This window comes from Simochromis diagramma, unplaced genomic scaffold (genome assembly GCF_900408965.1).
Source record: "Simochromis diagramma unplaced genomic scaffold, fSimDia1.1 OVJJ01000247.1, whole genome shotgun sequence".
NCBI lineage: Eukaryota > Metazoa > Chordata > Actinopteri > Cichliformes > Cichlidae > Simochromis > Simochromis diagramma.
In genome coordinates, this window is record NW_024386949.1 from 463,139 (window position 1) to 487,740 (window position 24,602).

Below are 24,602 nucleotides of genomic sequence, written 5' to 3' on the forward strand. Positions count from 1 at the left end.
ACAGCTAGTGAGTCAGGAGCTGGGTCTGTTGACCAATGGAAATTAAGGCTTGATCTCATGGCAGACCTACTGTAACACCGACTGCTTAAAGTTTAGGCTAATAGCAGACACCCTGCAATTTTTAGCATCAACATGTAATCATTTGCCCACATTAATATTATTATGTATGTGGTTTCCTTCAAGTGGTTAAAAATTGCTAAACCCAAACACATCATTGGTTTCAGTGTCATAACCCTCTATCCTGCTGTTATTGGTTAGTTAGTAAATCTGTATTCAGTTCAGATTGTTGCTTATTGACAAGGCAGGTGCATTTATGGTAAAAGTAAGCTACAGGAAGTGGCCAATGGAAAATGACTGAAGTTCAGTCTTTCGGAGAATAGAGGCACACCTATTAGCAGTTGTGTATCTACTACAGTTTCTGTGCTATATTACATATGAACACCACGCTAACAGCTAGCAAGACCACAGGAGTTATAAAGCAGGGTCTTATTACAATGTTATGAACAGCTGAACTTCTGAAATAATAAAAATAAATATATTTTTTCATTTACACATTTTTTTCTTTTTTACTAGTGTTTCCTTTGGTGTGTGGCCATTCTGTTTTCACCTTTCGCTCTGTATCTGTGTGTGTGTGTTCTCTTGGTGTTAAACAGAGCTGTGATTGGGACTTACTGTACATCACACATGACCTCATTAGCACCAGCAGTTTATTTTTAGCTCCTCCTCTCTTCATCAACCAAATGGCCAGAGGCAACCGTATAGTGACATACGTTGTTTGAATTATGAACTAGTTTTAGTGGCATGCCAGGATTACCACAGCATATGGAAAAAAGACATGAAACCACATGATGTTACATCTACTTTCGAACCCTATTTCTGCACGTTGTCACATGAAAGCATGCATTTTTTTCATTATTCAGTTCCCTAAATGTCAACAGCCCTTCACTGAAAATAATGTTACAACGTATGTTTGGATGTAATGCAGCAATGTGGCACACTGGTGCTACTGTCATGTGATGTAAAATGTGTTTTATGTCATTTTATCCTATAAATAATCTATTTATTAATCCTGTTTTTTCCCTGTGGCTGGTCTCAGACCAATGAGCTCGAGGACCTGTTGGATAACCTGCAAAGTGGTGGCCAGGAGCAGCAGCCGCTGTTCCCCAGTCAACCACCGACCAGGGGTGCTGATCCCTCGTCATCCTCTTCCTCTTCTGTGCCACCTGCCTCCTCTGTCGACAAACAGACCATCATCTCTGACATTCTGCAGATGAAAGACAGCGGCAGCCCGCCCACCCAGCACAGACCCTTCCCTCCCATCGTCCCCGCAAGTACGTCTGCAACACAGTGTTTGTGTTTGACTGAATTACACCATTCCAACATCTTGAACTTGCTAAATATTGAGAAAATCTTCAGATTGTCTCTAAATATGTACAGTACTGTATGGGGAATAAAAAATACTGTTTTTCCTCCTAGCAGGCTTTAATGGTCCCAGGCCCAGCCATCCGGTTCAAGGTGGTCCTCCAATAAGGAGCATGTCTCTTGACAGCAGCATGGGCCCCTCCCCTCACACCAACAGGCCTTTCCCTCCTCAGCACAGGAACAGTAGCCCATACCACTTGATGCAACAGCAGCAGCAACAAGGCATGATGGGACCCCACGCGGGCATGGCTAACCAAGCTGCAATGACTAACACAGGTGAGGCAGAACAAGATATAACTTTGAGGTGTATTTCTGGCTATATAGCAAATATGTATGTCAAATACATATATACACATATATACAAATACATATATAATACTAAATAACCTTTGAATGAATCTTTTCCCCATAACAGGAATGCGTGGCTCCATGCAGCAAGGTTGGAGTCCCCAGAGGCCCATGGGGGGCTCTGCAGGCCCAGTAATGGGCCAGGGAGTTGGACCTGGTCGTATGGTTCCCAACATGAATGCTGCACTCCCTGCAAGAGGCAGTGTTCCATCTGGATCCAGAGCCATGGTTAATATGCAGATGATGAGCAACGGTAAGAGAAAATGGGCAAATAACAGAAACTCTTCTCTCCTTGAATTCTACGCTGTTTCTGATATTCTGTGTATTTTTCCCCTGCAGAGATGGACATGGCAACGCCTCCTTACCCTCAGCAGCAGGCTCCACCTAATCAGACTGCTCCTTGGCCAGACCGAATGATGATGGATCATTATGGAAATCCAAGCAGGTATGGCATAAGAGAAGAGTCATCATAAGCAGAAAATGAAGCACTGAATCTAGTGTGATAATAATGCCAACTTACCTTCCAGGCCACCATACAGTGTCCCCCAGGAGGATGGCATGGGGTGTTGCGGCACAGGGTCTGAGGGCCAGCCAGATGAAGGCACTCTACTGAACCAGTTGTGTTCGGTGCTAAAGGACTACGAGGGTCTAGAGGAGATAGACAAAATGCTGGGAATCCCCACATTGGCAGGACAGGTGAGCTCCTTTAAGCCACTCTATGCTAAACATATAACCTGTTTTGGAGTTTTGGTAAATAACATGTGAAGCACTTTTCACCACTCTACAGGGTCATCTGCCAGACCAGGACCAGTACCTGGGCTCCTCGGACCCAGCAGCTGGCATGAAGCCTCCTCTCTACAGTCAACACTATGCAGGTCAGGCAAGTTATGGTGGCATGCCTCCTGATGGTGGTTATCACGGCCAATCTATGGGAAGCCACATGGGGGCTCAGAGAATGCCGCACACATGTTATCCCCCAATGATGAGAATGCCTGGAGGTGCAGGGCCGAGGCAGGCTGGCATACGACCAGGGGGGCCTAATCCTATGATGCCCCCACAGCCCAATAACCTGAGGCTTCAGCTGCAGCACAGACTCCAGGCTCAGCTGGTAGGTGGCGCCAAATATTTGAATTTCACTCTTTTATTTTTTCCAGATTTCCAGACGTTTTACTGTACACAATATAACATTGATGTTGCAATACTGTGTTACAGTGTTGGTTGTGCTCAATGCTTGATGACAGAGCAGTTACAGGTTGTGTAGGCGTTACTTGTAGCTAATAGTGCTTAACAAAAAGCTGAACATGGCATTAGTTTTGGCAGGTGGGCAGAGTGCAGCTGGCAGTGCTGATCCTTTCTTGGAAAGCACATCCTTCTTAGGGTGTCCTTTCTAAGCTGTGTCATCCTGCATACAGTTTCTTCTGCCTCTGCAAACCACTTTGCAACCCAGCTTCATCCTTTTCATGCTATTTCTGACATAGTCGATATTATGCCTGTTCTCACTGGTGCTTGCTCAGTTCTGGGGAGGGGGTTATTGCTGCTTTTCTTGCCTTAGTCTTGCCTTGCCATCCCATGTCAAAGTGCAGCGAGGTCCCAGAACAGAGCCATACTACTAAAGATAAAGTACTGCAGATGAAATATCAATCCAGTTTTTCTGACAGAAATGGATATAAGGACAATTATAATTAGTTACTCAGCATGAAGATTAGATTAAATTCAAAGATGTGACCTGGCTAATGTAACAAGTTCCTCCATTTGGTTCTTTTTTCTTTCTGATTCTCTTTGTTGCTTAAAAAAGCCAGTACTTATTGCTGCATGCAACTGGTGGTTGGAGCAAATAAAAATTTCAATTAAAGTTTGTCTTGTAAAGCAACGCTTTTATGGAAATTCAGTACAGTGAGGGAGCAAAAGGTTACCGTTGCTGTTGTTGACCCCAGCAGTCACCGGGTTTAAAAGGAGATCAGTTGCTTTGCAGACAGTCAGTTACATATATTTATAGTCATGTCCATCCCTTAATGTCACCTAAGTACGATCACAGAAACAAATCTTTTCCTTTCTGTAACTACAAACTGTTTCATATGATTCAGTCATGAATCCTGGCAAACCAAGCATTGATGTTTCATTCAAGCATGAAACCTCATTACCATTTTGAAAAAGAAAAATCTGATTACAAAAGATGCCTCTGAGCCAACAGGGTTCACTGAGTTTGAACTGCAGCAGCTAGAAAAGCACAAATGTTTTCCAGCTTTCTGGCTTAATCAGCATTTTTTTGTTGCTTAGACAGTTGACAGCTGAAACGGCAAAATATGCACAGACAAATTCATACACATACCTTATACTATTAGCTGGTAACACGTTAGGATTTCTCTTTGAAAAGCTGTTGTTGTCTAATTTCTCTATGTGAAACACTTTTATTTTTTTTTATTGTGTTTGTATTACTATATAAATGTTGAGCTTATCTAGATTTTCAGTTATTGTTTTGTCTTAAATTTTGTCTACGCCAACAAAGACACAGTTGGTGTTTTGGTCCAGGCTGCCACCTGGTGGAGAGTCAAGGCAAAACGCTTTGTCCCTTAAACGTCACTGAAATTAGCAGCAATTAGCAGTTTGTTCAGATGTGTGGCACGACTTTTACACTTCCAGCTTTACATTTATTGTGCCAGCAGAGAAACAGTGAAGTTTATTTATAGAAGAAAACTTTTTTTCAAAACCCATCTGAATCAAAAATGTGATTTTAATTCATTTTTTTTTTCTTTAAATGGGTTGCAGGTGAATGCGAAACTGCAAAACTCTTACAAACACCCAGATCAGTGCTTCAGTACTTGTGCACATCAATTAATCACATGCACTGAATGTATTTTAAGGCATTTATTAAGGGCAAAATTGCAATATCATATTTTTTTTAATTCCGGGCTGCTCTGCCTTCTCTCTAGAACCGACAGCCAATGTTGAACCAGATGGGTGGAGTCTCCAACATGAATCTACCTCTACGGTCTAATGTACCAAACCAGGTAGGTTTGCCTGCATGAACACTTTATTCTCTTGTAAACACATGCTAAATATTATCAGCACAAATCATTTCCCCTTTTTGCTCCTTGCCTAAATGTGCATCTCCTCCTGCAGGGAACCCTCAACTCTGAGATGATGGCCCAGCGGCAGCGCGAGTACCTCACCAACCACCTACGCCAACGCCAACAACAGCAGCACATGCAGCAGCAGCGTGCCATGATGATGCGCACTCAGGGCATCAACATGCCACCCAATATGCCCACTGGGGGCGCTGCTCCTACGCCAATGCCCATGGGTGGTACCAACCCACGGCTCCCGCAGGGCAACCCGCAGCAGTTCCCCTACTCGGCCTCCAGCTACGGTACAGGCCTGCCCTCTCCTCCTCATCCAAGCTCCTCCAGCCCCTTCTCCTCCCCTCACTCCCCCAGCCATCATCTGGCTAGTCAGGGCATGATGGGAAATGTGGGAGGGCAATACAGAGGTGTAATGAGTCCGCCATCACACCACAGTCCCTTCCACTTCAGCAGTGCAGGTATATGATGAGAGCACAGCAACAGCATCTCAGTGGTCTGTGTGTGCTTCATGGAAGATGTGCAGTAGTTCTTTTTACTTTTTTTTGTGGTGGCGGTCTTTTTTTTTCTTTTTTCATGACTGGGTGTTGGTGAAGGCTGCATGATTAGTTTTTTTCCTTCTGCTGTCTTTTTTTTCTGTGCTAATCAACACAGAAGCAAAATTATTTTCTTATTATTACTTAAAAGAACAAGGAAGTCGATTTTTTTTTTTCTGTGATTGTTTTATTGTAACTGTCGTAGACCAATCACAAGGGGTGGGGTGGGGTGGCTTGTAAAAGTTCTGTCAGTGCTGTCAGAACTGAAGTAAATGAATTTCATTTAACAAAAACGATCTTCTGAAGTGAGGACAATACGACATGAGTATTTTGTGTGAATTTAATTTATTAACAATCCAGCTGTTGGTGAGTTTGGGCCTTTTTTCTTTCCATTTCTGGTTGGTCTTTCAGTTATAGGGCTCTCTCATTGGTGAATCAAAGATTTTGATGATTTTTCAGATACTGTAAAAAACTTTTCTCTGAGTCTCAGAGGAAAGGTCATTCTCATTTGTCTCAAATTCACTTTATCCTTTTGGTAAGATCTTCATATAATGTTGGGGTCTAACTAGTCCAGATTACCACCATCTGAAAATTATTATAAAGTCTTAGTTTTTACTTGTGTTATTGTAACTGTCTGTGACACTCTGACGTGCAGGAATGAGCCAGCAGCAGCAGCAGCAACACCAGGATCCAGTGTCCTGTTTTCCATGCGGGGCCACCACGCCGCAGAGCCCCTTGCTGTCCCCCAGAATGGGGCAGGGTCAGAGCCCTATGTTGCAGCAAAACCAAGGTCCACCCCAAACCCAACACCAGGGTCCGAACCAGGGAGGACCTCCCAGCTACCAGCCTAGTGCCGACCTCAACGGATGGTCTCAGCCTGCCAACATCACCAGCAGCAACAGGTATTACGTGCAAATGCTTTTGAAATGTTGTGTTTATTTACAGCTGAGTATTTCTGTTATTGGCTTCTACAAGAGTAGATTTGCATATTCACAGTAGTAATCCTTATTTGGGGGCTTGTTTTGGCCTTCTGTTGTCCAAAACTAGCTGTATTAGCGCTTTTGTAACGTTAGTCCAGCTTACTTCTGATTGGCTGTCCTGAGGAAACCGAAGGCTTGAACAGCTGATGAGATGGTTTCTGTCCTCAAAGTCAGAGCTGTGTGTTCCTAAATATTATTATAATTGTTATTGTTTCCAAATTAGGGATATCCACACTAATTGCTGACATATAGAACAAAGAGTAGCTATTTTAAAGATGCACACATGGCAGAGAATAAGGAAAAGCATAATAGGTCTCAGTCATTTTAGTTTATTTTTCTTTTTTTTTAGAATTCTTTTTATCCTTTTTGACTCAGCTTGTCTTCTTTCAGCGTCTACCCCCAACAGTCTCAGTCTCACTACTCCACACAACCCGGTGGAGGAATGTACAGTGGCAACAACAACATGAACCTTGCCATGGGCAATAATAGCATGAACCCAATGTCTGGACAGATGAGCTCCATGGCCTCTATGAATACAGAACAGGTGCTTCATACAAGCTTACATTGTCACACCTAATTCTTTTTATGTTGTTTTGTCACACATGCAGAAGCTGTAATTGTGGTTGTTCGCTATGAATTTGCAGGGCAATGAAAGCAGCCTTATCCTGGAACAGATAACAGGGATTGACATGCTGACTCAAGAGGGTGAATCCAGTTCTGTAAGTAATGCACTTCTTCAAAACATCTTCGTATCCTATTTGCACGGATGTTTCTGTAATACTAGCACAGGCACAGTGTTGTAAAACGTAACAAAACATAGGGTGTAATACACAGTAATTGCTGCAGGTTGCTGGGAAATGTATGCTATAGGTGGAAATGCTCTGTGATGTGGCTGTACACTGTTGCTTAAAAGTGCACCCATCACTACACTATAAAAATAATGGTTTAACTCTAGGCTCAGATTTTGCCATCCTTAGCTTGGTATTGCCCCGCTTTCAGTCTTTAGATTCAAATTCATTAATTTGTGTTTAAAATGTGCACTGGAAGCCTTTAATGGCTGAAAATGAGATATAAGGTGTGGGTGAAAAATCAGTTTTTGTTTTGTTTTTGGTTACATGATTGGTTTTGATTCTGTGGAGTAAAAGTCTGTAATAACATAAAGACTTAAATTGAAATGCATTTGAAGTTCTTCCCCCAGAACAAGTAGAGATCTTAAAATGTTGAAAGCATTCAAATGATCAGATGGTCCTTGTTTATTAAACTGATACATCATTTGTTACCCTTTTGTTGATCTTTTGTAATCAGCACTTGGAAACCACTTATGAGTGCAGAAAACTCAGTTCAGTTCTTTGTTATCAGAGTGACTGTAATTTAAATTACCTTGATGATTTTCTGTCTTCTACAGAATTTTTGCTGACCCCAGGCTGCAGTTGAGACGAGCAGTGAGGGAATCCATGCAAAAACACTGACACCCATTCAGCTCAGCTCACAGAGACGTATGAAGGACTTGATGAGAACACTGCCCCTCTGTCACACCAGGCAACTCAGAGGCTCTATAGCGTGAGGACAACCGAGACATGTGCAAACTTCAGGACTACATTCACAGTGGGTTTAGTCATTGCTTAACATTTTATGCAAGCAAAAGTCTGACATTACAGGGAAACTGCCATCTGAACCATCCTGACAGCAAATGCCCAACATGAGGATAATCCTGAAAACCCCCAGCTATTTGTGGTTTTTAGGTTTTCAATGTAACTTATTCTTTGATTGATATCAGCTAATCAACATGTGGTATGTATCTGTAAGCTTTAGTCAAATCAAACACTGTATTCACAGTAATCAAACACTTAAGAGGACTTTTAAAACAGAATTTTTCTAAAAAAAATAGTTAATAAAAGTACTGAAAGGTGTTCTGTGTAGCATTTTTAAAAAGGTTTTCAAGCTTTGTTTTTCTTATAGTTTAAAAAGAAGTTTGGATAAGGAGGTTATATCTAGAAATGAGAAAATGTGGGTGTGTGTGCGTTTTTGGGGGGACGTAAATTTACAAGGAGGGAAAGAAAAGCACATACAGCTGTAAACAGGCGTAAAGGTTGTATTTCTACAACCTTTACATCTTAAAATTGATTTCAATACCTATGATATTCAGTTTTCCTGAAATATCCCCGGATTTCCTCTACAATTAAAACGGATGTTGTGAGGGTTTCAACAGTAATAGTATGTAATCAGACACCGGTAGCACATTCAGGGTTCATTAGGAGATATTATTTGAATTGCCATCAAGAAACGAGGTAAACTTCTCCACCTCTAGTATTTTTCAGCATGCTTTGTTGAGCTGGAGTTGGATAGAGCAAGCAACAAACTTATTCCTTGCACATTTTGACACTTTAGTTAAAAAAATGCAAATACACGCTGTAATTTTCACTTTTTATTATACTTCCTTAAATTGGGGGCAAGTACTAAACATGTCCAAAAAGAGAAGAAGCTTGTCTATAATGAAAATGCTACATAGAGCACCATTTAAAAAAATAGGTAATTTGCAACTTGCTGAATTAAAATTTGCGTGGAGGTTATTGGTCCCAAGTTGCCCAAGTTAACACAGTCACACACACAGTATTTGCTGTTTGAATGTCCTCTGGTCAGATCAGTGTATTACCAGAGTTTTTTATGAGTCTCTGAGGTAACTATGATGGATTAAGTTTCTTGTGTGTGCGTGTGTGAAACTAAAACATAAGTGGCAGGATGATGAGTATAAATGAAGCCTCTGGATTATATCTTTTATGGTTCGGTTTTGTGAAAATGACAATGAGAAGGTTTATGAAAGATATTTTATGGTTATTTATAGTTTTAAAGAAGATTTAGAGATTCTTTCTATGACAAAAAACAAAAGAAAACAATCAAGAATATCAAGAATAAAAAAATTCTCTCAAATGGTACATGTTGATGTCGATTTAAAATTAATATATTTCAACTGCTGTAGTTACAGGGGACCTGTCTCCCCATTTAATGACTTTTTGAATGAAAGTGAATGTGTATAGATAGTGTACATAGATTTTTAATATCCTTTTTTGCCCCAAGTGGTATTGTAAAGCAGCAGCTCGGAGTTTAGTTCAACAAAAAATGAGAGCAGAAATATTTTGTTGGTTAAATGAGCATCAGTAGATGAAGCTAAAGAAGCACTTAAAGTGAAAGTTTATTCACTTTTCTGCCCTGTTTGCAGGCTAGCCCTTTAGCTTTCCCAGCTACAAAATCACAAGCTATTGCTAGAATCCTGAAGCTATTTTGACAAACTAGCTAACCTATTTAGCTTTCCACTTAAGTAGCAATAATAATAATAATTTCTTTTTCTAGCTTTAAGATCTTAGTTTTCAGTAACTTTGTTTTCCTGGACTAACAAGGGTTTTGGTACAAAAAAAACAATTGGCCAGTATTAGCGTTATAGCATCTTAAATTAGAATGGTGTCACGTGGCTAAATGTTAGCATTAGCATTGAAAATAACGCTATTGTTATTTTGAGCACATTACTTTTTTCAGACCATTCTTGTCAGAAATACTTTTCCCCACTGAGATTTAACCAGTGAGCTTATTTCTGCCTCTAATGCAGCTTTGCCTCTAAATGAAAAGAAAAATGTGTAAAAGTAAAAAAAAGAAAAAATCTCGATGCTACTGCAGCTCATTCTGAAATGACCCTTCAAGGTCGCGACCTTGTAGCCTGCCAGAATGTGTCTTGCACTGCAGGTGTGTAGCTAAATCTTGGGTTGTGCTGAAGGGCAAATTTAACTGTTTCTTGTGTTGGGTTTCTGTGGTTAAAGTTGTCATCTTTAAGTCTCCATACTGTATGTATTGGTAAACAATGCAAACATTTTTTGCGCCAAGGATAAATCCTTACGTAAATGAAGTACTAGAGCTAAATTACTTTGTCCGTTTCACAAAGTTATAATGTTTTCAATCTAAATTTCTATAGACTGGACTTTTATTTTCCTTTTTGATTCAATCACTTTGCAAGGTACTGTTCATTTAGGTGCTGTTTCGTGCGTGTGAGCTTGTAATTGTGAACAAAACTGACTGTAACTGGCAACATGTGTTTCTAGACTTCTTGGTCTGTATATGATCTGATACTCTAACAATGACAATATGATTGAGAGTATGTGAAAATACACACTGTAACACTGAAATGAATTTCACTGTAGCGCTTCTCACTTTGTTTCCACATCCTAACTTTTTAGCCCCAAAAATGTTGATGAACTGATGATGAACTGTAAGCCATGAGTATCCGAATGTCACACGTTGAGGGATGAATGACCACCTACAGTAACTGCTAATGTTTGATTTCCTCGTGTGACGTGAGCCTGCACAGGTTGTCACTCAGAACAAAATGGTTATTTATGGTTGCACTGTACTGGTATCTAACCTGACTAACATTGTTTTTGGTTTTAATGGGTATTAAGTGTTTTTTACATTTTTAGCACGCCCAGTTAAGCACATTGAGCTACTGTGGCCCAAGAATTACTGAAGTAATTCTAATGCAGGGCCATGTTTCTATTCAAGAAAGGCATCATTTCTGCCTTTCATAGCTGACAAAGTTCAATATTTGCCAATATTAAAAAAACAAAACAAAAACCTACTTGTGGAACTGGATATTATTTCGAACGATTTGTCGGAAGTGTTAAGTTTCCATATGAGTATCTGTTCACACCGAGCTTACTTTTTAGCAACTTTATCTTCAACTTCCCCCCCAAAAAGAAAAAGCTGTCATTGTTTTTGAAATTGTCTCAGCACAAACAGTAGTGTGAGAACGATTTAGTCTGAAATTGGGCAAATTTTAACTTCCGCTTTATAAGATCTGACACTTTTCAGTTCTCTGTGCTTGAGAAATATTTGGGGTGGAGGCTCAGTGTGAAGAGTTCCCATCTTGGGGGTTTTACATAGCACCACCTGTGTTTCAGCTTTACGCGCAAAATGTACAATTTTACAAAATGCATGTTTGTCAGCCTGCAGATCGGGGTTTGTGTCAGGACTTGTTTTCACCTGCTGTTTGTTTTGTCTTTGAAATTTGGCTTTCATTCACTGGTTTAGACATAGCCACTAAAGACTGCTCGATAGGATTTAGCCACTAAAAACTATTTAGTTATGTTTGGTTATTTTTTCAGTTAGCTTTAGAAAAAAGATTGTGGTTTCTGTTAAAACGCACCCTTCACATGTTGGAAGTGACTGGTCAGTGGCCCTGATGACATAAAGCCATGCATCAGACACCAAAGGACACCTTACCTGTAAATAAGAGACACCAGCATAATTTAAACCCTGGGAATCAGAACAGGAATCGATAACCTCTGTAATAGAACAGTCATATACCAGATGACATACGTCAGACATATGAATTTCCCTTTTGGATAAACTTATTCTTATATATGAGGGTAATATATGAAATCTAAGATCCTTTTTTTTTTTTTTACCATTTAACTAAATTGAGGGTTTTTTTTGTTCATTTAAGATAGTTTAATATTTGATGTGATTTTACCTTCTTTGTAATTATGGCCATTATATTTTTTTCTTTCTTTTTATTTTGATTCAAAAGGTTGAGACAGGATCAACTGGTCTGTTATGGATGTATTTTGTGATTCTACCAGAAGGTGGCGCCAAAGTCACGTGTTTTAAATGTACTTACGCGACCGTGGTCATGCAAGAAACGTCTTACTTCTTGTGGGTTTTAAGTTTTGGGGATGTTTAAAAGAACCAGTGGAAGAGTAATCTCTGTCACTGGTAAAATAACCCCTGAGTAAAGCTTCTGGGTCAACCCTAACACATTTTTGCCTCCCATTTCTTCTCTAATGTCAGTAAATTGACTCATTTCCCCTCTAAGAGTCATTTAAGGAAGTTACTTGCTCTGATTTTCTTGGGTTCTTTCTTTCCACTTATGAAATGTGTCTGACATCCTGATAACTACGCAGTGGTAAATTAGAGCAAAACAGAAGGAGAATGCATGTGTCGAAGAATATTTTTCTCATCGCTATTTGAAGTACCCTCTCTACTGTGATTTAACATCTCAGCTGTGACACAGTCCAGTGCATACAGTTCATTAATTATTTTCTTATGTAGAAGTCCGGACGTTCACACATTTTTATGCAAGCTGTCGACTCTAATGTTGCTTTTGCCAATGCTGCTTGTTAATTTATGATTCATGCCACTGTAAATAAATTATTTTTACTGAACTGAGCTGTGTCTTTGTTTCAATTTCATCCATAAAGTGACTTGTGCGGTCCCAGGGAATCCCAGTCTTTATATACTTTATATTTAACCTTAACACCACAACAAAACGTTAATAAATGTAAGTTATGTGGGATAAATGTGCTTTAAAATGTGGGTGGTGCGTAGCCTCTGCATGATTGATGGATACCCGAAGTGCCTTGAAATAGTGCTGACTTATGATCCCTTTCCATGGCCCAAAGACCTTTCTCCTCACCTGTTAATATCCTGGGAAAATTCCCCTTCCCCCGAGCCCCGCACACCCCACTAATCAATGATCAGACACTGTTAAAATGCCACTGACATTTACTTTTAAAGTGTCAGTTTTTAGTTTCAGTTTGCAGTTTGTTTATTCTCGTATATCTGACATGCTGAGGGTAACACAAGAAATAGTTTGGCTGTGCAACTGTGTGACACATCCGGGAATCATGTGGCGTCCAGAGTGGTTCCCTATTTAAGTTCGGACAAGTGAGGAACAGCAAAAATGTCACAACGGCACACACACCCTGCCTTCGTAAGGCTCTTTTGTTTTCTGCACAGGGAAACTTGGAACTGGTCCAGAGACCGGTGCACTCTGTGTGGCCCTTCAAATCTAATCAGGCAGCAGCAGGCACTGCCTTCTGTCCACCAGTATAGATATGAAAACCGCTCCAGCATACCTTCAGATAAATGTTTTTGTCATGAATCTAATATTATGAAATGTGGCTGGCAACAAGTGTGAGAAGTCACGTGGGGCTTGAGTAGATAAAGCCTATAGCATACAGAGGATTACTCAAGGTCATGGGATTCGTGAAAGGTCACCAATTCTATCTGCAGCGTTTTTATGATTGGATTAGAAATATTTTTGTTATTTCCAAATGTCTGAAATTCAAAATGATGATGTAGGGAATGATCCTTAAAAAACACGGCTCCTATAGGATGACATGAGAATATTAAGCAACGACAGGATTTGTATCTGTTTATTCTCTGGTGCTGCCGTTAGATATTTTCTCTTCTAATAATCTAATCTGCTGGTGTTACGTTATGTAAAATGTCCACGCTTTTGTAATACTCCACGTTTTTAGTGTTTGGATTATAAAGGAATTTATGAATTATTGCTCAAAGTCTATTATTTCCTGAATGAAGGCGCATATTCCTGGCTATAATTGGTTGGAATTTTCCATGGGACGTGATCTGGGTTCCTATTGGTGGACCAAGCTGTCAGTCAGGTAGACTGGCTTTGGCTTTGGTTTCTAAGAGCGGCTCGCGAGCGCCAAAGAAGGAAAGAAAAACGCGAAGATGCATCACTCTGCTGTTTCTCCCAGACAGTAAAGTGGAAATGAGCTTTTAAAAGCAGAATTTAAGTTGAATAATTTATGTTGGGTTGTTACAGCGTCCCAGTTAATGCCACAAAAAATATAGCATTTAGCATTTGGTTTTTATTTTTATTTTTTAAAAAGGGGTTACTCGTTGTCTAAGGAGCTTGGAAAGAAAAGCGTCTGGACTTCTTTAAGTTGCTTGAGAATCCTGGAAATAAGTTTGAGAAATGAGGAACACTGGGTTACTCGTTATTTATTTAAAGGTTGTAATATTAAGACAAGTCAGTCAATGAAATAATAATGTTTGGTTGGGTGTGTCCTGATGCTACAACAAACAAACACACTATATCTGAGGTTTTTCATGAAGCATATTTGTTGTTGAATTTCAGTGAAAGGCCTTTTTAAGGCCTCCAACAGCCCGACGTGGGCTCAACCCAACAACAGATGAATGGGAAAAAAACATTCCCTGGTCTGATGTATCAGGATTTCTGCTTTTGCTTGGTACAGCACAATTTGACTTTCACAACATGAAAGCACGGATTATTTCTGCCTTGTATTCTTGTATTAATGGTGGTGTTGTAATGATATGTTGGGGGGGGGGCACACTTTTGGCCCCTTAGTAAGGATTGTGTCCAGCATCTTTTTTAGCATCTTCCATGCATGAAGAATTAAGAGAATCATAAAGACAGACTCACTGGCCACTCTTTTAGGTACAAGCTGTAAACATTATATAAACTGCAGATCAGCGAAAGGCACAAAACCTTCAAATTTCTGTAACAAAGCAATAATTTGTCATAATGATTTAGATGTAGAAAAACTTAACTTCTTGCGCATTTTCACTGTGACTCACCACACAGGAAGGCTGGATGGATTTCAGTGAAAGGGCTGAGCAATTAATGGCTTCAGGGCAGTTTCGCTCTTTGAAAGGCCAAATGGCCTCGTTTTGACCCCAGAACTTGACACTTGACCCCACTGCGCTACCGAAACCGCCATGCAGTGACTCACCTCACTAAATGTAGGACCTCTGCAGAGGGGGTGTGTATGATGAGAAAGAGGGCGGTAACCACTGCAGTCCTCCAGTAGTTCTCCTGTCACGGTTATTGACAGTATTACTGGTCGCTGCTTGTAGAAGAGTAAATCTAACATTTTTATTTAACAGGTGACGGGGGCCAAGGAGACAGAGATGGCTGGCGCATCGGCACCAAAGCGACAGGACACCCGGAAATTCTTTGAGAATCTATCCGGCGCTGGTAAATCCATCGCAGTGCTGACCAGCGGCGGAGATGCCCAAGGTAACTTAGTGAGGTTCCATTATCGGACGGCGCTCCTGCCCTAATGAAAATAGGTAATTTCGCGTAAAAGTGCTGCCGAGAAAGCACCAGGAGAATAAACTCCTCTCTTAAAATATGCTATCAGACGTGTTTACTGAGGCTGACGTGGTAGTGGCACGCACTGCCAGAGTTAGGCTACTTTAAGTATAAGCGGTTCTCCCCCTAGTCTGGTTGTAGGGTTAATTTTACTCCCTACCTCTTTGTGGAGATTTGGAGAAATATGTTAGCTAGAGGCCTGTCCGACAATGGATGTATCCCCTCCAAGCTTGTCAAAAAGCGTGGTGGTCAATCAAGGTGCATAATTACATGAAAAAATAAATAATGCATTTTATTTGCCTTGTATATATTTATTTTTTCTTGATACCCATTATTTACAAGGTATTAAGCAAATCACAGCGACTATTACGCAACAGCTGCCCCGAAACCCTTGTCTTACACATTTTCCCATGGATGCTGCAGTAGACTATTTATAACCGCTTGAGGAGGTATGAAATAGTAGTAGTAATCACGACCTGCTGGAAGAAGATATGCTCGCATTGCAGCAGGGATGAGGGGGGCAGTTTGGAAAGCTGCAACGAAATCAACAAGTGTTCGCGGTAATTAAATAATTGAATCCTCTTACGTGGGGAGTCGCTCTCCTTATCATGCATTCTGCACCACTGCAGAATCTATATGGACTGTGTTCCTGTATTGATTGCCTGTGTGTCCTGCGTCCCTGTGCGCGTCCAATGGCATACGTATGATTTAAACAGCAACCCAAAGCTGACAGTGCTATACACTGTGGTGTGCACTCAGTCAGGTTTCGCCACTGCTTTTGGTGGAAAAGCATAAAGTCCACAGCTCGTGATGGAAATTATTATTATTATTATTATTGTTATTATTAAAATCCCTATAATTTATCGGTTCAGGCAAAAGTTGACAACGCCATTAAATGTCATCTTATTTCTTTATATTAACTATGACTTTTGCAACTTCCCCTCATTTTAAAAAAGGGTCATGTTTCAGCAGAAATACACGTATTGCATCACTGAAGATGAGTCGTGAGAACGACCACCGTGAAGAAGCCAGACTAAATTACTCGTCTTCCGGCGTAACCTTTCACAGTAAAGGGTTTCCCCTCCCCTTTCCGCTGCAGGGCCTTAATTTTGAAAGAGACCTGCAGTGACTTCCTTTGTCCTTGAGTCACTGTAGTCATCCGGAAGTCACGAAGGGTTGAGTCGCCTACGTGAGGACGTGCTGGTGTGCTGTGATGTGCAATGTGCAAAGGAAACGTAAATAAGTTACTGTTACTGTGTGTGGATGTCATTTTATCCGTAAAATTAGGTTCTATGACGACAGCCTAATATAAGTGGAACATTTTTAAAAAAAAAGGTGAAACAGTGATTTTGGTATTTTTATGTGTCTGATAGCGTCACCATTCATTCATGTGATGTTCCAGAAACAGCACTAGAGTGTATTTATTGGACTTCTACATATCGATATTGGAGTGTAGTATCGGCTCTATGCGTGCAGTGCAGCAGCAGAGCCATTGTTGCCTCTGAGCCAGGCTGTTACATAACACACGGTGCCTATAGGCTCCTCTATGAGTGGATGAATATTTCGTTTCTCAGTTGTCTCTGCAGCAGAAGGCAGCACATGAGCACCTGTGTAGAATGTAATAGAGCCAGCCTCTGTAGGAACAATGTGTAGGAGCGCATACTCCTGGCAGCAGCTGAGATTTAATTATAACTACACTTGGACATTGTTCCCGGGGCGTGAAAATGATGCGCACACAGTCCCACTCACCAGGGTCAAACGGTAGCAGGACTAGCTTTTGAATGCCTTTCCTGGAGAATCTCTCTGCAGTGGAAGCCTTTAACAGCCTCGAGTGTCTTTAAGGAGGTTTTTTCCCCGCTTGCCATTGTCACCAAGAATAATTAGGTTTGTTGTGATATAATAATCACACGTGGACAAAGTTTCTGATGTCTATGAGCACTGGTTCCATTTAACATTTCTTCTGAATGTGTATATTTTTACTACCCAGACATTAAAAATTAAAAAATACAAAACAAATACAAACCAAAGAAATGAACTGTAACTGCATGGTACTGTTATAATGTAAGACAGTGTAATGCTAAAGTTTTAAGAATCATTAAAGAGGATCTTTATGCTTTTTCTTTATTTCCAGTCAAACCTTCTGTGTTTCAGACAGTGGATGAACTGAGGATCTTCACCAAGGTTCAGATTAAGCCATATAAAGAATATGTAAACTGTAATCGAAGCAAAGCATTTCTAATAGAGACTAAGAAAAAAAAACACAGAGCTAGAAATATGGCTGATAGGCCTCTTTTAGTGTTACTTAATAAAAATCCCCTCTTTCTTAAAAGCAGAAACAATCGGTAGTTTTGTGAAATATTTCAGGCTATTTTTCAGACTTTCATTTAGCAAACTTTACAGTTTTCTGAACCCACAGGAACATCGGTGCTTCGTGTGCAATGACAAATTTTTGCCAAGGCAGATTTCCCGACCGCTGCGGAGAATACATGCCCAGACTGAGCTGGAGGCGTTTAGTCATTGCAGCAGTCTGGGAGGAAATACTAACAGCATTTCATGATTTGTGATTTAATCCAAGAGCTCAGCTGGGACACGACACACACGCTCACACACACGTACATGAGATGATAAATGAGATGTACTCACGGTCGCTGATCGCTCTTATCTGTCTGTGAAATCCTTATTATTTTTTTCTTTCTAATTTTGTAAAACTCAATTATAGTATCACACAATTCAGCTCAATTTCACACATTTGCCAGGTCCCCTCTGACCAATCAGCATTTTGCAGGTCTCTTAGCAACACTAGCTCCAACACAAATATAAACACAGTATGGAGGCCTGGATGTGGTTTCAGCCTGTTCAGTGTTTGCTAACGAGTGCTGACAGCACGGTGACTCCCCCACCCAACCCCCACCCCTTAGTGCATTTGTCTTAGATGTCACCTGCCTTATAATGCCGTTGCTACTTCCTCTAGGTCAGCGGGAGTAGTTTTGGTAAAGGGCAAGATAATTAATTATTTTACCTAAACGAGGTAGTTAATGATCATAAATAAGAGAAGTGGGGAAAACAAAAACAAAGATTAAAAAAGAGATATTTTTAGTCTCTTATCAGAAAATTGCAGGCAGCTATTGATTTATTGAGTCATCCACTGACAGAAAAGTGAGTTTATGAATATTTGGATCATAAGAAACCCTTGAAAACCCCTCATTAATACAAACAGTCCTTGTCTGAATTCCTGCATATGATAGTTTTGAGATACAGTATTTTTATACATTATTAATACGTTTATTTTATTAGTTTGCTTTGTTTACCAAATTATATTTGAACATTCATCAAACACAAAATGATGTGACTTGAGAGATCGATATTAGCCACTGACACTGTTATCTTATTTGCTAATAGCCTGATATCAGTCAACAAGGCTGATGTCAGCCTGTTTATCAGTGCTTCTCTATCTAAAGCTGATTGCCCATGCAGTGGCTGCCACTTAAACCATTATTTCTGTCTGTTGCAATCATTGCAAGGTAAACAAAAAACTTTGTTTATAGTTATCTGCAAAAAATGTATGATTGCACACATTTGACTGATTGCAATGGCTTTACAGAAGAGTTCATGTTCAACTTTTTTTTCCCCAGCTAAGCCTTTGTTGTTTAGCTCTGGCCCTTTGCCATGGCCCCGTTGGCTCTGCCGAGCTTAGTGAATTGAGCTCTTGTAGTAATGCCAAAATCGTGACATAGTCATCCAAGGAGTAGACCCATCCCATACGCATTCTGCAGACAAGGGCCAGTAAAAGGGATGGGTTGTTTACTCCATGTGGTGTGGGAAGAAATTTGGCGAGGTGGTTAAGTTGGCAGAGCGTGCTAGCTTGTGCTTGCTGGGCTAAATTCTGGGATGCATGCAATGCCTCACCAAACTGGGCGCACTGAGATCTAACATGCTCGTCATTCCAATGCTTTTCCATAAATGGCTAATTAATTCTTTATCCCTATTTTGAATTTTTAAAGTGACCTTTTCTTTTTTACCAGTCATCTATATTCTCTGTGCTCTTTATTAATTGCTATGCACTGACCCTATTAGATTGATTGATTAGCTGATGGAAAGAAGAAATAATCAATAGCAATCACGATAATGATTCAGCCACTTCACGTGTTAATGGCATAAAAAGCCAAGAGTCAGCTGATTCAGCGTCTTGTTGATTGGATGTCTTTTTCAGAATAACTTAAAACTGTTTATTATTAAGATAAGATAAGATAATTGTAAATTACCCATTTCTGAGACAAATAAAGTCTATGTTAGCTTATTTTACCTTTAATTTGGTAAATAATCAGTTCACTGATAAGTCAAAATTCAAAGATGAAACAGTGGAAGATGTATTTGTTATTTTCAGCCCAGAGCTTGTTTCTTTTTTTCAGGTTCCCTTATTACACCTAGCGTTAGGATCATTAAAGTTTTATTACAGCTCTTATTCTGTATGCAGGTTGCGACACAGAATCAAAGTAACATCAATACCACCTTCATTCCTTCTCTCAGCGTTTTTACACATCAGATATTTCTCGTCATCGTGCTTTTATGGGAGTCTTCGGTGATGTAAAACTGCACCTTCACTGTGATACCAGACTTAGCTCAAGGTTTATGTTTTGTTCTGTCTCTAATTTCACTAAGTGCTCTTTCAGACACTTCTATGTTTTGACACAAAATCCTCAGAGGGATTCTCACTTGCAGTCTCCTCTCCCTGTCTCCCTGTTTTTTCGATCGCGTTTACCGCTCCTGTTATCTGCTGGTCTGTCTAGCTTTCTGCCACGCCCTGTTTGTGCTGCTGCTTATACAATCACATTTATGGAAACATCGTTTATTTAGTTCACTGACAGATCTAATTTCTTAAATGTCAAAAGCACCTTAGAATAAGACCGACATTAACTACTTTCTACCTCCAGTTTCTGTGTCTCCCACGTCCTCTGAAAAGGTCAAACTGCTGCTAGTCGCTGCGCTGCAGTTTTAATAAACATGGCGGTTCTTCATTAGCTGACACCAAAAATATCTTTAAGACCACTTTGTCAGCATGAAAAAGAACCTGGGTAGGCTCGCAGTTTAACGCAGATGGACATGGTTCATTTCCCAACCTGTCAAACATGATATGTGAGAAACACTGTTTGTTTCTGTATCAACCCCAAACTCTTTTTTTCTCTATTTCCAGGTATGAATGCAGCTGTCCGGGCTGTCGTGCGGATGGGCATCTATGTGGGAGCAAAGGTCTACTTTATCCATGAGGTGAGGCATGACTCAGGCTTTAGACATAGCCCCAGGAGAGTCTGCAGTGTCTGTCACATCACACGGTGAACTAAATTAGAACTGACGAGTCTTTTTTATCGAGCTGCGATTGTCTGTGATACAGCCAGCAGGACTCAAGACTGCATGTTGCTCTGCTTTTGTAACTGAATTTGACCTTAAGGAGTCATTCAGGTGGCTGCAAAGTCTCAAAACTGAAAATGTGAATTTTATTGTTTTATTTTTCTATTGGGGTTAAATGCATCGTATCTACAGGGTTGCATAGATGTAATCTTTGGTGTAAATTCACCACATTGTGTCAAATCAGGTTTATGAAGAGAAACGCAAACATGCCACAGACAAGTCATTGTGCTCTTACTGCCTGTTGTTGCAAAACAAATGATATTTTGTTCACTCAAATTCACCCAAGTGTAGCTGCAAAAACCTCTGTACACATAAAAATCAAAAACTGTACAGTGTTGGCTGCCCACCACTTCATTTTCTTCTCCTTAAGCTGTTCTGTGAAAGCTGTTCTGTTCCAACAGATTTAAGCATTTCTCACCTCACTTCATGCTGTTTAGGTGCTATTTTGAAAAGATTACCTTAAATCAGCCACACTGACTACAGTCATTGTTTATGGCTCTGGTCGTTAAGCCTTTGTTTTTCAGTCATTAAGATCTCCCCATTAATCCCTTTACAGGTAGTGACCTTGTTTTTGTCTTTTTGGCCTCCACACTTGTCACACTAAAATGAAAGTGGTGCCCTTGGAGCGTCTGTGTGTGAACATTTGATTGAAGTGGAGTGTATTGACACTTAAAACTGTGTCCACATGGAAATTTGAACCCACTATGGGCTCGTTTTGTGTTTTTAACCTACTGGAAGCAAGGGCATGGATTTGGATACAGTATGTACTCTGACCAGCTCCAACATAAAACCACTGGATCATAAATTTTCTACTGGAAAACCTTGAGCTCTGGCATTCATGTGAATTTTACTTTGACAAGTGCCGCCTACTGTTTGGGCTCTATCACAGATCACACCTACTGTAACAGTATTTGAACTTAAACGTGCTGCCGATGGAAATAATGATTTGATAGTGATAGTAACTGTAGTAACTCCTTCTTTCCTGAGTCTCTCAAAGTCATCGATATTGAATGCCTGAGGATGTACAGTATGTGCAATTTTAACTGGACATGATGCCATGAACGACGGGGGCAGACAGACGTGATCTGGTCTCAGTGTAGATATAATTGGATTACAAAGGGCAGGCTTCATCCTTCACTTGCCACACTGTCGTGTCCCCATCAGCTTCAAATAACCACTGGGCTGTGAGTAATAACAGCTGAGTGCCACAGTGCTTTTATTTTGGTTTGGGACCATCGCCTCGCAGTTTTAATCCCTGAACACAACACAGCAGTTCCCTAAAAAAGCTCAACCTGACCCACAGGGTTGTCTTCAAGTTCCTATTGAGTTTTGGTTCAATTTAAAAATATCGAGCTCTGTCCTTCATTTGTCGGTTAAAAAATAAAACTTTTTTCAGTTTTTGCCAAGTTATCAACAATCCGGTGAATGTCTGTCACACTGATTGCTCTTCTCAGGGTTACCAGGGGATGGTGGACGGTGGAGACAACATCAAAGAGGCGAAGTGGGAAAGCGTCTCCAGCATGCTGCAAGTGGTGAGCAGATCAGTGTTCAGCTCACACACACCGCACATTTCTTCTTAATGGGCTGTAAACAGTGAAACAAACTCAGTCTGCTTTGAGAAAAATACTGTGTGTTGTAAATACTGCAGACATTTTAGCATCATTAAAAGTGTTTGGTAAGAAAACCTCTGTAGTACTTATGCTGGTACGTGTTGTCATAGTGGACATGAGTGACTTTTACTCAAAGGGACACAGGCGACAATGCTTGCAGCTTGCAGCTTGATGATACTGAAGTTCAATGAGACCTTTTCACTGCTGAGTGAACAGTAGGGATAAAAGATCTCGTAGGTCAGCGATACTGGAAAAAATACAGTCTAAGAGGACACAATGTCCTAAAAAGAAGCCAAAAGAATCTGTAAAAAATTTAAAAATGAAGAAAATCATGACAGGTTTTCTTTTATTGTAATGTTTGTTTACTTTAGGGTGGAACTGTCATCGGGAGTGCCCGCTGCAAAGATTTCCGTACCCATGAGGGCCGCCTGAAAGCTGCGCACAACCTTGTGCAGCGTGACATCACCAACCTGTGTGTGATTGGTGGAGACGGAAGCTTGACTGGGGCCAACCTGTTCAGGGAGGAATGGAGCAGCCTGTTGGAGGAGCTCCTGCAGCAAGGTGACTCCTCACAACAGGAGGTTTTGTTTTTAACTTTAACACCAGGCTTCCCTGCTTTTACAAGTGTAAAGGGAAACTTTCTCCCTCCTTGTTTTTTGTTTAGGTTTGATCGATGAGGAAGCGACTCAGAGAAACTCCGAGCTCCACATCGTCGGTATGGTTGGCTCCATCGACAACGACTTCTGCGGCACTGACATGACCATTGGCACCGACTCGGCCCTGCATCGGATCATTGAGGTGGTGGACGCCATCATGACCACTGCCCAGAGGTGAACAACTTCTGAGAGAGGTCTTAATAGAAAAGATATAAACTGTGGGTTTTTTTATATGCTTCAGTGTAGGGTAAAGGTTGGAGTTCCCCCTCTACTGAACAAATTTAGATCAACCCACTGAGTTTCAGCATAAATGCTCTTTTTTTTTGTTTGTTTTTGACATTATTTCTGTTTTTTTTTTTTATAGCCACCAGAGGACGTTTGTCCTGGAGGTCATGGGGAGACACTGCGGGTAGGCATCTTTTATTCCACACACACACATATACATAATATTGCGTGACATCCACTTAGTCTTAGTGGCCACAAAATCATATGCTTAACCTTTTTCAAATATGTAATCAAATTCTTCAGAAAGCATATTTAAGACTTTGAAAATGTCGAATGATAAATGTGGAATGTTCAAATACTGACAAGTGAGTCAGACTCCAGCTAAAATGTCAAAGCAGTATTTTATGCAGATACATTGTATGTACCATGGTCCAGAAAATTTAGCATTGACAGCAGGCGAAAAATCGACTCTGGTGGGAATCAAATCCACAACCTTTGAATTGCATCGCACGTGGTTGACTAGAAGTCCAATGGGCTGTCCATTACGCCACAGAGCCTGCTGTTTAGGCCTACTGATAAGGCTAGTGAGTGGAGTGCATTCTGGCTTTAGTGAGATTTCAGTGTAGCAAGAGACTAAAAGAACTGTCTTTAGTGAGAGCTGAAATGTATGATTTTATAAAATTGTGTATGTGTGCAGATATCTGGCCCTGGTCAGCGCCCTGGCATGTGGAGCAGACTGGGTTTTTATCCCAGAAATGCCTCCTGAAGATGGATGGGAAGACAACATGTGTCAGAAACTGTCCGAGGTGACAAACACACACACACACACACACACACACTGTTTTCACTGTAGTAGCTTATGTTTTAATTAGAGTGGATAGTTTTCTGTCTTTGGCTAGGAGGACAGAAGTAATTTAGCTAAGCAAGTTTCTAATAAAGATTTACATGACAGAAAATATGTTAGAATAATTAAGCAAAAATCTTTATTTTCTTGAAAATACAGTGTAAAAAGTGAGAACAGTAATCCCTGTCACAATAAAGAAACTTATAAATGACATATTGGAAGGTTACAGCTGTCAGAACTTAGTATAATGTGTAGAAGTGCTTGCTTTGATGTACGTCAGGACATCTGCACCCACAGAATTTTACCAGTTTCTCACAATGCTCTGAGGGGACCATTCTCCAGTTTTCGTCCAGTCTTTGCCACAGAATTGTGACTTGTGTGTGGAAGCAGACATCTTTAAACTTCCCCAGATATCCACAGTAAAGCAGGAGTCCCTCAAATTCGACGTTCACTATAAAATCGAACTCACATTTGAACTGTTTAACTATTAGTTGTGCCACAAGGGCTTCTATTTTTACACGTTTCAGCTTGACTCACATGCTGCCTTTTCATGGATTTAATTTTAAGCGTCTAAAGTAGAAAGTTTAATGTTT

The 24,602-nt window shown here is 40.4% G+C and overlaps 2 protein-coding genes across 7 annotated transcripts in view; both read left to right on the forward strand.

The window, feature by feature from the left end:
* LOC120737674 (nuclear receptor coactivator 2-like) overlaps window positions 1-12,569 on the forward strand; it is a 54,418-nt gene extending 41,849 nt beyond the window's left edge. For 2 of the 4 annotated variants that reach the window (XM_040038508.1, XM_040038510.1), the window contains 12 exons: window positions 1,097-1,331; window positions 1,477-1,698; window positions 1,838-2,023; window positions 2,110-2,215; window positions 2,298-2,466; window positions 2,558-2,878; window positions 4,701-4,778; window positions 4,891-5,308; window positions 6,039-6,285; window positions 6,754-6,907; window positions 7,008-7,082; window positions 7,769-12,569. In XM_040038508.1, coding sequence (XP_039894442.1) covers window positions 1,097-1,331; window positions 1,477-1,698; window positions 1,838-2,023; window positions 2,110-2,215; window positions 2,298-2,466; window positions 2,558-2,878; window positions 4,701-4,778; window positions 4,891-5,308; window positions 6,039-6,285; window positions 6,754-6,907; window positions 7,008-7,082; window positions 7,769-7,780 — 2,223 coding nt within the window. In that variant the 3' untranslated portion in view covers window positions 7,781-12,569. The remainder of the gene's footprint in view (window positions 1-1,096; window positions 1,332-1,476; window positions 1,699-1,837; window positions 2,024-2,109; window positions 2,216-2,297; window positions 2,467-2,557; window positions 2,879-4,700; window positions 4,779-4,890; window positions 5,309-6,038; window positions 6,286-6,753; window positions 6,908-7,007; window positions 7,083-7,768) is intronic. The other 2 variants (XM_040038511.1, XM_040038512.1) reach the window with 2 other exon arrangements.
* A 2,392-nt stretch (window positions 12,570-14,961) lies between these two features.
* LOC120737676 (ATP-dependent 6-phosphofructokinase, platelet type-like) overlaps window positions 14,962-24,602 on the forward strand; it is a 35,165-nt gene continuing 25,524 nt past the window's right edge. The window contains exons 1-7 of one of the 3 annotated variants that reach the window (XR_005696806.1): window positions 14,962-15,193; window positions 20,460-20,533; window positions 22,129-22,206; window positions 22,656-22,845; window positions 22,949-23,114; window positions 23,305-23,349; window positions 23,863-23,971. Coding sequence is in view for 2 of the 3 variants with exons in the window: in XM_040038515.1 (XP_039894449.1) it covers window positions 15,085-15,193; window positions 20,460-20,533; window positions 22,129-22,206; window positions 22,656-22,845; window positions 22,949-23,114; window positions 23,305-23,349; window positions 23,863-23,971 (771 nt within the window). In the remaining variant the exon portion in view is untranslated. The remainder of the gene's footprint in view (window positions 15,194-20,459; window positions 20,534-22,128; window positions 22,207-22,655; window positions 22,846-22,948; window positions 23,115-23,304; window positions 23,350-23,862; window positions 23,972-24,602) is intronic. The other 2 variants (XM_040038515.1, XM_040038514.1) reach the window with 2 other exon arrangements.